This window comes from Cydia fagiglandana, chromosome 2, assembly GCF_963556715.1.
Source record: "Cydia fagiglandana chromosome 2, ilCydFagi1.1, whole genome shotgun sequence".
Lineage (NCBI taxonomy): Eukaryota > Metazoa > Arthropoda > Insecta > Lepidoptera > Tortricidae > Cydia > Cydia fagiglandana.
In genome coordinates, this window is record NC_085933.1 from 12,344,115 (window position 1) to 12,357,181 (window position 13,067).

A 13,067-nucleotide genomic window follows, 5' to 3' on the forward strand; every position below is an offset into this window, starting at 1 on the left:
ATGTGTTTGCCTAATTTAGGTTAAATACTAAACTTAAATATCTTCAATGTCAGACACCAAGTTATAGTACATATATAATTCATAACTAATTTGTTTTAGATGAACCAAATGAAAATATAAGCATATAATTCTTTTATAAACGAAAAATCAGCCGGACTGCACGACAGTTTTTTTATAACTATTTCAAATCGTTTTTCTTACTTATTATAAAATGTGTTTTAACCATTTTTCTCAGTGTGTGAAGATATTTTTTTATCGGATGTGATGGTTTGTTTTCTTTTTTGTTTGTTTGTAACTTGTTCCAACAAAAAATATCTCTCATTTTTGTATAATTTTGTTGAGTAGATTGTAACTGTTAGGTATTGTAGTGTAGATCAGTCGAAAGTGTTGTCAAAATTGATAGGAACCGCGTAGATAATGGTTTACATGAATATTTTTTGTATCTGTAGGTAACTTTATTACAATTTTTAGTATCTATATATTAGTGAAATATTAAAGTACTCCGATTTTCCTCTATATATCTGTAATTACATTACAGGTTTAGCGTCATTGTATCCAGAACCAAAAGACCTGTCCAAACACGTCGAAAGCCAAATCTACGATTTTAACTACGAGAGCTCGATGCCGGAAGTATGGCAGTGGAAACCCGAAGAAACCTTCAACGTCCGACCTATTCAACCCGTTCCCAAAAACATCTAAACACGGTAAACATGTTAAAAACTGACCGGTTTACTTGTCATCTCTCACTTTTCAGTAACATGTTTCGCATCAGCATAAAGTAATGATAAGACAATAGCGAATCAATCATGAAAATGCGGTACGTACATATACCCAATGACTTACATGAAAAGTATTACCCATTTACTAATTTAAAAAAAGTACCCAGTACAAGTAACCTTTATATGTAAGTATTTATTTTCAAGTAGTAAACTAGTTGTTCCTATGTATACTAGCACTTGCAGAAGTTTGTAGTATTAGGAAAAAAAGTTCAAATATGTGTATGTGTATATTCACGATATCGTGATGCCTTTCTAAGCTACGTCTTCCAACTAGCGCGCTACTAGTTAAGTAATTTTATTGATCCAAGTTAATTTATTTCAAGGAATTATTTATTTATAAATTTATTTAAAGCTCCGTTTTGTCTTTCGCTGTACGATCCTGAAGACAGACGCTTTCGTCTGATTCCGACTAATAAAAAAATGTAAGATATGCCTCACGCTGCTCAAACATAGTAGGAACATTTCTCTTACTGTGGCGTGGTGTCACGAGTTAAATATGGCTTTACATTGTCGTTATCGACATATCGACACGATAATCTTGACCGTAATTAGAGTAAAGGGATTTTTAATCGAGGTAACCATACTTTTTGCGGTATGAATGCCGTGAAGGCTGCATGTAAGTATGTTACAAATCAAACACATTAAACTTTAACAGAAATATAGTATAGTATTTGTAGTAACGCGCTAGATGGGATTCGTACCAGCTTCGATTACCTACACATAAATATTATTAAACAATACATAGTATTTCAAAAAGTACTTAGTATTTCATGTTCATAGTTGAAATCGGATGTAGAATTTATTCTTGTTTTATTTTTGACTAAATGGAATGTTATTGAATATTTATTAAGTACCTTTTAACTATCACGTTTGTAAAACCATTAACATTATTTGAATGTGTGTAATTGTATAAACTTTACGATTATGTGACGTACGTCATTATTTCATCATCAAAATACATTTCATTCTGATGAATGTTGTGAGCGTTATGAAAACAATAGGTAATACATAGTAAATATGACCTTAAAAAGAAAACTCTAGTCACTGCAGCATAAAAATGTCGTGAAACAATCAGGTCGTCATGTGTTTAATGCATTTTGTTATTTTTGCTACAAGTTTCGTCATCGAAAGGAAATATTTATGTTTCCTTGTTCAGTGCTAGGTATATCTGGTAACGACGATATAAAAAACAAGTTTTATTAGCAAATATCACACAGCATTCGTTCGTAAATGTCATTATATTATTATCAAGGTCTCATTTAATAGAAAACGTAATTCCTGTCTTGTATTCATGCATAGGTACAGTGGTGTTCAAAAGTGTATGAGTAGATGTCGACCGTAATGCCTTAGTATAACGGTCGAAAAATGTCGATGCACTTCTGGACGCCAGTGTACAGTCACCACACGGCATTGTTATGCCATTTAGAGTTCTTGCTAGATTAGAAATTCTATAGCGTAAGTATTTAACAACCAATTTAGCTAGGACCCTAAATGGCGCAACAATCGCGGAGCGTGGTGGTACGATGATAATTATTAGTTATTATCAATTCTAAGAATAAATATAGCTATCACCGAAATAATGTCATAAATATCTACAATTTATGTTATAAATATTTATTGTGACTCACTACCTAATTGGTAAAATATAAGTATTTACCGGTGTTGACATCAAAACAAATACAAATAATCGTATTTTTTTTAGTTTCTGTTAACCTTTTCGACGCCGTGTCAAACACAAAAGCTGTCACTCAGCCGCCACGTCACCGAAGTGTCAAAACTGAAATTGAACTTTATACATATGCACGTAGGTCTATGTGGCTCTGTGGTTTGTGACCGATTAATCAGTCTTTGGCGTTGGACCTGCGGTGCGGATATATCAGTCATTGGCGTCCAAAAGGTTAAACGTTTTTTGTCTGGTGGGACCTATATTAAACACTAATGACATAATGCACTGAATTGTCTCCACTACTCGAACGCGTTGTTATTATTTATTATTTTACATATCTTTATGTTTAATTTACCTATTTATTTATTTCTTCGGTTAAATAGATTTACTATTTAGGTATCCAAAGTGTTTGCCTTTTTTTTGTCGATGTGGGTTACTCTTACGCTGTTACGGATCGTCCCCCGTATGGTACGGTATGTGGGATTCTCGCACCTCCCAGCTCTTTTCAATTGTGAAAAGAGAGGGAGGAGCCTAAACAAAGTATTTGCCTTACTGAAAATCAGTGTTACAAGTATGTATATCAAGTATACCAAAACGCATAATATGTAAGTGATACAAATACACATTTATCCTAAAGCAAACACAGAAGCGGTCTCAATATTATAACAAAAAAGTGTTTCAATGTTAAAGTGTCATACACAATCATGTAAAGCAAAGAATATCATCAATTCATCATATACGTAGTCATCTACTAAGCTAGACTCATTTTTCCTACTTCCGCACTCGCTATTTAGTTTTCATGAGCGTATTCGAGTAGTGCTAGAACCTAATCGCTACGTACGAAAATACATTATAACATTAGTTACACACGTAATGTATAGTGTAAATTCATGTTAGTTATAAAAATTACGAATCTGATTTCGTTTAGTATTATTTTTTATGTTCAGTATTTGACAACAGTGAGACTTGTTTTTCGCAGGGCGAAACATTTACCTCTTTAACGTATTTGTAAGTATTACAATGTCATAATTTATTTTTAATTAGGTTCGTATCTGTCGATACAAAGTGATATGTTGCTGTGACGATGTATGATAATATTATGTAACTGAACGTCTTTCTAGAATTTGTTTTGCATCGACGACGGTTTGCATGTAATTGGCATCAAGGAATTAAAATCGAAAAAATATTTCATAAACGTGGTGAAGCCAGCCAATGTATAGGCAACATTCACTTGTTTTTACGTCAATTAATCATTTCGGACTTACACCAGGGTCCTATTTACAGTATAGCGATGTAGATCAATTTTATGAATTATTTTACATATACCTCTTTTGCAATTTTATCGCAGGTTTATTGTTTAGGTCTGTATAGTTGAAAATTGTTGCATACAATTATGAATGTTACTAAATAAACATGTTCTAAACGATAATTGTTGTTTAATTTTGTAGATAATTTATGTGGTATCTAATGTATCTATTTTACCTTTATTTTAAATTATTATTATTATTAATTAAGTATGAGAGCCCTATGTCCCTGATGAGGGATAACAGCTGGATATCATCATCATCATCATCATCATCATCATAATAAAGCAGATTATAATAAACGCCGGTGTGCCAAGGCCTTTCTATAACATATTGTTCGGGATATTTATAATTATGACGTATGACGTGCATAGGTAAAATTATTTTCACGGAAACTTACGAACGTGTCTTGCTAATTTCAGTCAGTTGGGTACAAAAAGCACAGTACTGACTGACATTGACTGAACTAGCATGACAAATACAAACGTTTCCGAGAAAATACGATGGAAAACAGTTATGCACTACATCTGTAATTATCTAAGTATGGAAAGTTGCGAAAAGAAAAGCCTAATATATAGACTAGACTTTAAATCACCTAAAAAGTCTCTTCTTGCAACAAAAAACCTGCTTTGCATAGCTAAACTGGGGAATAAACCCGATGAATGAGGCCCGAGTAGAAAACGAGAATGACATAAGCAGACCTTACCATGGTCGCGGTCCGGTACCACCGTCTTAACCTTAATATAATAGCTCCTCTACACGATGGGCCAACGCCGGCCACTCCAAGGGACGCATTTATGCGTTAGAGGGAGCAAGTGATATTGCTATCTCATTCTACCGCATGGCTGCGTCCCTTTGGAGTGGCCGGCGTTGGCCCATCGTGTAGAGGAGCCATAAGGAGTGTGCATAAATTGAAAGCACAGGAGCCCCTTGTTTATTGGCGCAAAGTGTAGGTAAATGCCAAGTTTAAGTTTCCGATTTAAGCCACAAGATGGCATAACCGATAACGCGTAAGGGAGCGTGCGTGCACTGTAGAGGACAGCACCTGCTTTGGCGTGAAGTGTCAATTTCAAGTTTAAGTTTCCGATTTAAGACACCAGATGGCAGACCCTCCAACGTGCACGGTCCCTATTCAGTTTAATATTAAAAGGTGCGCCGGTGCGTAGTTTCATTCCGTGACCGTTACCAGTATAACTAAAAATCAAAATATCACATAGCATTCACAATATTTTTTTTCATTCTAGAATATAGTGTAATACTTAAAGGTAAGGATTTTTAAGGGAAGGATTGATCAGATAAGCTAAATTAAATACAAAAATATACATAAACAACTGAGATACCGAAATTCAATACCGATTAGTTTGTATGAAAAACATACCGGTATCGGTCCCTGGTTTGACGTCGCTGTACTTTCCAGCCGGCTGTTTATGCTTGTCACTGCATTCAATATAAGTATATTATTGTAGGTATAGCTTCCTTCTTACCGAAACCTAAAACACAAGAAGAAACGAAGGATTTCATGGTAAAAAGGTTATTCAACTACAAGTACGAGCCAGTCGTTCCGGATGTATTCATATACAAAAAGGAGCCTGAAGTGAAACTGAAGACCGTCAATGAAGTGGCCCATAATTACATAAAGTAGGTTTCTTTTGTTTGTCAGTAGATATATATACAGCGTGGCAAAAGAGTAGAAATTAAAAAGTGGCAACACTGTAGTGTCGTCCCGTTCTCTTTATATAGGTATATTGATTTGAAAGGCCACACCACTTTTTAGGGTATTGTAGTCGCCTAGAAACCCTTATAGTTTCGCCAGGTCTGTCTGTCTGTCTGTCTGTCTGTCTGTCTGTCTGTCTGTCTGTCTGTCTGTCTGTCCGAGGCTTTGCTCCGTGATCGTTAGTGCTAGAAAGCTGCAATTTGGCATGGATACATAAATCGTGCATTGCGACAGAACGGTAAAATAAAAAGTACAAAAAACATTTTTTTAAGGGTACGTCCCATGCATGTCGTATAAGGAAATCAAGGAGGCGGCCCTGGATAGAGTCAAATGGAGAGAGCTACACCGACAAGAGTTTAACTCTTAAATATACGACGACGTCCCATACAAAAAGTTTTTTTTTTCTTGTTCCAATAGTGTGGGGTATCGTTGGATAGGACAAAATGAATAAGGGTCTCCTAAGACCATTTTTTGATATAGTTGATATTTTAGGAAATATGCGCTCCGAAAAAAAAAAATATGTGTCCCCCCCTCTAACTTTTGAACCACGAGTCCAATAAATATGAAAAAAATTGTGAAACACGAGCTTAATAAATACTTTCAATGAAAACTATAGCGAACATGATCGGTCTAGTCGTTTGTGAGTTATTGCAAAACATCTTCTTTTCTTTTCTTAGTAAAAAGACGTAATGTACAAAGCGCTGCAAAGGTACTCCCTTATGATACTTATACTAATAGCGCCCGTTTGGCCTATTTTGACAAAATGGAAACTACGAAACCCTACACTGAACATGGCTCCGTGGCCCGACATGCTCTTGGCCGATTATCAATTTCTACTCTTTTTTGGCTGTATATTGTATTACCAACACCTCGTGTATAGTTCGTAGTTTTGTAACAGAGCCCGGCGGCTAATCCTATTAACTATTGTTAAGTAAAACCGCACGTGCTACTTACCTGCAAAAAAGGGTCATACTCATTCTATTTGGCACCTGAGCGCGGGCTAGTCCAACGCTCAAAAAACCAGTGTAGGTGCGCTCTCCGATAACGCGCCTTTGTTACGCATCTCGATGACACATTTTAGACTGGTTCTGTAGTGTTCGACTCGCCGGCACTCAGTAACCGAATTACGCAGGTTTTTATGCAGGTGGTTGTGGCACGTGGCACGAGCGGTTTTACTTAACAATAGACAATAGGATTAGCTCGGGCTCAAGTACAAAACTACGAACTATAACATAGATCATTGGAAGACGAATGAAGAAGAAGAACGTTGGAATATATTTAACGAAAGTATGCCCTATTTATTATAATGGTGTCGGTTATGGTAAATGTCTGATAGCACTAGCTTACATACAACCAACCACTTTACAGTTACCTACTTGTACCTATTATTCGCCTAAGGTCCATCGAATCGAAATCACTTTTTCACACAGGATTTTAAGTAGCAAAGTAACCTACTAAACTACCTTTGTAGGTGGTAGGGAAATTTAGTATTTTCATCTATTTACCTACTTATTATTAATTTTTCCTTTATTTATTTTTATTATCAGGGGCAAAACATAACCGTCAAACATGGTTCTTACGTTGAGCTGACTATAGTCAAGTCAAACCTATGTAGGGTCATTGCATCAGTTTACCGTCCAGTGCCTGTTTCCGTCTACTTGGCGTAGTTGCTACTTAATTGCGTATAATTTGAATATATCATATGCCTGTATATTCAAAATATACGCAAAATTCTTTGTATAGCAACTGCGCCAAGTGGACGGAAACAGGCACTGAACGGTAAACTGACGCAATAACCCTAATGTACAGTCGTACTTACGTAAATATCGAGTCAACCCTTGACTGTACCTATACTGAGATAGGAAAGTGGCAGCTTACTAAAGGTTATTTTCTTTTCAGTACTAAGAAATCTGGAGACAAAAAATAACTATGAAGATGAACATTTAGCTCGTACGTAGTTTTAGTTAATTTTATACGTTTTATGTATTAGCCGATTAGACATTACGTAAATAAGAAGCAATTCAGATTTCAAAATTATGATACTAATCCTATGACTTGAAATTTGAATTGGCCTGAGAGGTTGTTTCTGGTATTAAATAAGAGTTACCTAGCTAATATTATAGCGTTAGAACTACTATCGACTCACCATAGCTATCAGGGACAAAATGGCTGACTGAGTGCCATCGTGGCATATCCACTTGTAATAAATTTATTTATTTATTTGTTTAATCGACATACGTTTTTGGTGAATCGACTTACTTAGATAGATACCTTAAATATAACAAAGGTATATTATTGAAAATAATGAATATATTTTTTACCTGCAGCATGTTAAATAAAGTATACAATTGTAACTGATTATAGTGAGAAAAAAATAGTTTTATTTATTTAGCAATATGTATAGGTTGACTGCTATTTGCTATACCTACTCTAGTTATTGGCCTTGGCCTATACATAGTAATTAGCCACTTAAAAAAAATTGAAATAAGCCAATACTAAGTAGGTATAATACTAGGTAGGTATGTAGTGGCCAATAATTATACAGTAGGGGGCTACTGTTATATTATTTAGTAATTCCTAATAATGGGTTATTTAAACAGCCATGGTTTGCTGTAGGCGGCACTTTTACCAGAGCCTCAAACAAGCAAAGAAACCAAGTATGCGGTAAAAAATCAAAATGATCCGGTAAATGTCATTCCCGATTTTTATATCTATTCATCCCTGTTCCCATACTTTGGGTTCATGTGTATTGTGTACCTATATAAAAAGTCGCTACTCTTTAGACTTGATTTAGACCAACTATTGCGACATTTCCGGGCAGTGGCGTTGCGACATTTAAGAGCTATTTAAATTGGAACAGTCTGGTACAAGTGTTTCCTTGACACGTTCTGAATTCCAAACGACTTGAAGTTCTGGAATAAGGTGTCGCTATGAACAAAGTGTACCTAGTGTACCTACAAGTGTACCAATTGATTTGTGAGTGTCACATATTTTTACTTTTTAAATCAGTGTAACGTAATGACGAAGTTAAACATCAGGATGGAACAACTTTTATTATGGCTACAATGTGGAAATCGCGAAATAAAATTTGGCTGTCCCATAGATATCAGCGCCATCATATCAGCCGGAATTTAGGTATGAAACTGCCAATTTATTTTTGGCGAACTATTCATAGCATAAGTAGTTGTTCCTACAACTTGGTGGTAACTATACTTCGTTTTTTTTAGCATTAGAAATAAGGTAAACAATCTTGATGTGTCTTTTTATTGATAAACACGTTTTTAAAAAATAAGTCACGGCAAATATGTAACAATTATGAATCTAATACGATCATTTATATTCTTCTGCTTTCATAAGTAATAGTTGCTATTTTTTAAATAGCGTTTTTCAATTAATAGACATGTCAAGATCGCTTACCTTCTTGCAAGTTCTTTCTAATGCTAAAACAACGAACTATAAGTAGTGGGAATAATCCATTTTTTGATAAATGAAAGAATGTTTTAGGCGTTTAATAGGTGAGATTTAACTAATTAAAGCACTTCGTAATTTATTATGAACCATAAATCGATTTATAAGTTTTGATATCCGAAAGAAAATAAGTACCTATCCAAAAAGTTAGTTCACCTCACCCAAGTACTACTTACAATACTCCAATGTTCAAAAAGCAGTTAATTTACTTTGCAATAGCAGAATCGATTAAAAAACCCGAAAATAATAACAACGCTGTCCAGTCTAGACTAGAATAGATGTTTCTGTAGTCACTTGCACAATGGCGCCGTGAATATTTGACGAAAATTTACTTCATCGTACAGCTTTTGGCCTAAGCCTTGCTGTGAAATTGCAGTATGCTCTTTTACTTTACTTTTGCTTGTCAAAAAAGCAACGGCTTAGAAGTGTTCTCTATTATTCACGTATGGCGTGTCTGTTCATGCCGTACATATTTAATAGTTCTGTCTAAAACCGGAACCCCTGAGCGATGGCTCTTAAACCGACATTTACTAAGTAACTTGCTGCTTGTGTTGATATACCTTAATTATTTACAATATTTACATACTTTTGAGGATGAATTATATGTTTTATTAAAAATTGTATTTGTTGTTTACGCTGGCTTGCTTTAGCCTGTCGAAGTCGAAATGCATGAAAGAATAATCTTTGGTAAGTAATTTAGTTAAAGTAGGTACTATTTTTCAGTTTGCTTTGCAATGAACACTGGTACAGTCAGCAGCAGAAGTTGCTATACGCCAAGTGTTCAAAATGATCTTGACGCGACTTTATTGTTAAAAGAATAAGAGCGTGTCAAGGTAATTTTGAACACCTCGCCCGCTTAGCAACTTCTGCTGCTGACTGTACCTATATACTCGTAGTGTTGTTTGTATTCAAGAAAGACTCTGCTTGTTACAGTTCCTTCATCTAGGTAGGCAAGTTTCATACCTGAGAGACCACGCAAACAAATAATTCACGTAACTTATATCAAAACTTCCCAACATTTAGTATTCTGAAGAATACTTCAAGTGAAGTGAAGCGCCTCTGTAAATTGAATTCGGTATTTCGTAGTGGAGCAAAGAGCACGCCGGCACTAGCAGCCATACATCAACACACTTGTCTTACTTCGCTGGGTTTATATCTCAACCCTCTCACATCATATATTCTACAGTAGGTTTACATAATTTTTGTTGTTTAATTTTCTGGTAAGCAATATAAAGTAGTAAATATAAAGTCCATGCATATGCATAGTTCGTGATCAGCTACGCAGGCTTCGTCAAGTGGACACAAAAGTAAATCAGCTACAGGTTTCGTCACCTTATGTTATAAATGATGCCATCCGCAACAGCCTTTGTCAATTTTAACCACTAATAAAATTACTGTTTAGACGACAACGGTTTCACTCACTTGAATTTTTAGTCGCTATTGGCGACATGTTGCAGTCGAGTTGCAGTCGCCGCGAGCACTCGAGCCTGAGGAAGGACCCCCGACGAGCCCAAAACATGACGCCAATAACGACATATGTCTCACGAAAGTTTAATATCGACTAAAACTACTACTACTAGTTCTCACCTGCAGCACAGTGCTCAAACCTGGTCGTTGACGGAAGCTCAGAAGTCCAAATGCCAGAGAGCTATGGAGCGCAGCATATTAGGTGTAAAATTAAGGGATCGAGTCCGAAGCACTACCACGCTGCGCTGTAAGACTCTAATAATAGACGTCGCTCGGAAAGCGGCTAAGTTAAAATGGGACTGGGCTGGTCATGTCTGCCGAATGCCGGACGACTTGTGGGCCAAGTTAACCAAAGAGTGGGAGCCCCACGAGTCTAATAGGGGAGCTGGCAGGCCTCGTCGGCGATGGCGGGATAACTTGGACTCCTTCTTGAGAGGCTGGCCAGATTTAGCACCAAACAAAGACAAGTGGTAGAAGAGGGGCCTCCCCCCTCCGTGGGACACAGTGGGTCCTTTGCCCATCTGTGGGACACAGTGGGCTCTGAATTATAATAAATTAAACTAGGCTTATGGTAGGTTAGGTAGGCTAGGCTAGGCGTAGGCGCAGCCGGCCCAAACGTCAACGTCAACGTTGATTTAGCCAAGGAGATCTGTTGGACCAGGTATGATCTGGAGCGAGGATCGCAACTCCTATCTCTCAGGACAGTCACCGACCCAATTCCCACATGGAGTTTGTGTGTACCTACGCACCCTAAGGTACTGCAGTCTCCACCGCAACTGGTATAAAATCATACATTTTTCACATTTACCTTCATAAATTTCTAAAAGTACTGGTTGAACCCACTGCACCTTAAAAACCATGTGGCTGGTTGCAAGCAAGCTGAGAACGTTTTCCTCAAGGCAGTCAGTACAAATGGTTATAAGACAGGAGTTCCCAATCTTTTTCAGTCCGCGGCGCACTTGCAAGTTTAAAATTTCGGCGACGCGCCCTAACCTAGCTAGGCTATTCGAAATATATCAGTTAACATGGTAAGGAGGATTGCCTCATGGCGCCCCTATCTACTGTCTACGGCACCCCAGGGCGCCGCGGCGTATGGTTTGGGAACCCCTGGTCTAAGATATGTATATTGAATCTAACCGTATCAAAGTAGGGTTGCAAAATAATCTACAACTCAGTCTTTGCCCACGTGTAGTAAAAATATTTTTCCAAAGCTTAAATCCTGTTAATGAATCTAGGCATCTATTAATTGACCTACAAAGCGTTTAACTATAGTTAAAGGGACTTTTTACCTTAATTGGGTTAAGTATTCTCAGTGCTAAATGGTAGTTAACCGTCAGCCGTCAGAAGGCATTGGGTGGGAATGGGAACAAATAAGAGTAAGTAGGTACTTATTATATTTTTTAATGAGACATCTGGAGATTGAATGCCCTTATTACAATTTAGTATTATAAAGAACTCCGCATTATGAGAAGTCATATTGAAAAATTTTCTAGACTTATTAAATATTCTCAACTGCATTATTATTCATCATTAGGTACTTAGTTACACTTCAAATGTTAATCGCGCTAAATGCCTGATTAACCTAGAACTTCCCACTTCTACAGAATCCTACAAATACTAAAAAACAAAAAACCGATCATGTGCTAGTCTGATTCATGCACAGAGGGTTTTGTGCTAACTATCGTAGGTACAGTCATCAGCAATAGTATCTTACACAACTAAAAAAAAAAAAACGTATTTGGAGCGCAATAAGAGCGCGTCATATATTTTTGCGGCCCTAGTTGTGTAAGATACTATTGCTGATGACTGTACTATACTTACCTATAAACAATGAATACAACATATACCAAAATAAAAACGCCTATGAATTCTATATTGGTAGTTTTTGCAGCTTCGCAACTGAATTATTATTACAAAATTATAATTACAATCTGCAAAGTTTATTGAATAATGTTAGTTAGGTCTAAAACTTTCAAAAATAAGGGACCTTAAACTGACAAACTTTTCCACTAAATAATAAGTTGCAAACAAGAAACTTTAATAACTAGCTCCTGTGTTAAGTTAATTTAATCTTACGTATGATAGTGCTACTAATGTATAAAGTGTGACGGTTTCAGGGGCGTCGTACCCTAGGGAGCGTTAGAGTAGTAAATAATCCTCGCCGCCCCTCGCATAAAGATTATCTCCATTTTCAGTTTACGTGTTGGGTCCATAAACTGTAGTAGTGGGCGTGACTCTGACGTAAGTGGCGATGCAAGGACCATTTGACCCTTTAGAGCCCAGGATTTACAGATTGAACGAGTTGCGATTACGGTAAAGTTACTGTCACCACTACGGCACGTACTCGTAGGTACATCGTGCACGTGCAATCTTTGTTATTCAGAGCACCGTGGCAACATTCCAACAAATACTTAGGTACCCGTTGCCTATTAGGTACAGATGTTTTAGGTGCCAAGTGCCAATCAATATCTGTACGAGTAACATCATAGTTGCAACGAATAAATTATTAATGGTATTTGGGATACCTAATAAGGTATAAATTCTCTTTCGTTACTTATCCTATTTTTCTGAATATCATCATCTTCCTCGCGTTGTTCCGGCTTTTTGTCACGGCTCATTCCCATGACCCATGAGCTCCCGCCTGGGGTCCGCTTGGCAACTAATCCCAA

At 36.7% G+C, this 13,067-nt stretch overlaps 2 protein-coding genes across 3 annotated transcripts in view; one reads left to right on the top strand and one right to left on the bottom strand.

Moving 5' to 3' along the window:
* The window catches only part of LOC134675916 (NADP-dependent malic enzyme-like), a 31,309-nt gene extending 27,435 nt beyond the window's left edge, over positions 1–3,874 (top strand). Inside the window, exons 12-13 of one of the 2 annotated variants that reach the window (XR_010099819.1) lie at positions 539–2,486; positions 2,677–3,874. Coding sequence is in view for 1 of the 2 variants with exons in the window: in XM_063534264.1 (XP_063390334.1) it covers positions 539–699 (161 nt within the window). In the remaining variant the exon portion in view is untranslated. Of the gene's footprint in view, positions 1–538 lie in introns of both variants that reach the window. The other variant, XM_063534264.1, reaches the window with a different exon arrangement.
* The window catches only part of LOC134676421 (vacuolar protein sorting-associated protein 4), a 517,731-nt gene that overhangs the window by 60,574 nt on the left and 444,090 nt on the right, over positions 1–13,067 (bottom strand). The gene's annotated exons all lie outside the window — the stretch shown is intronic.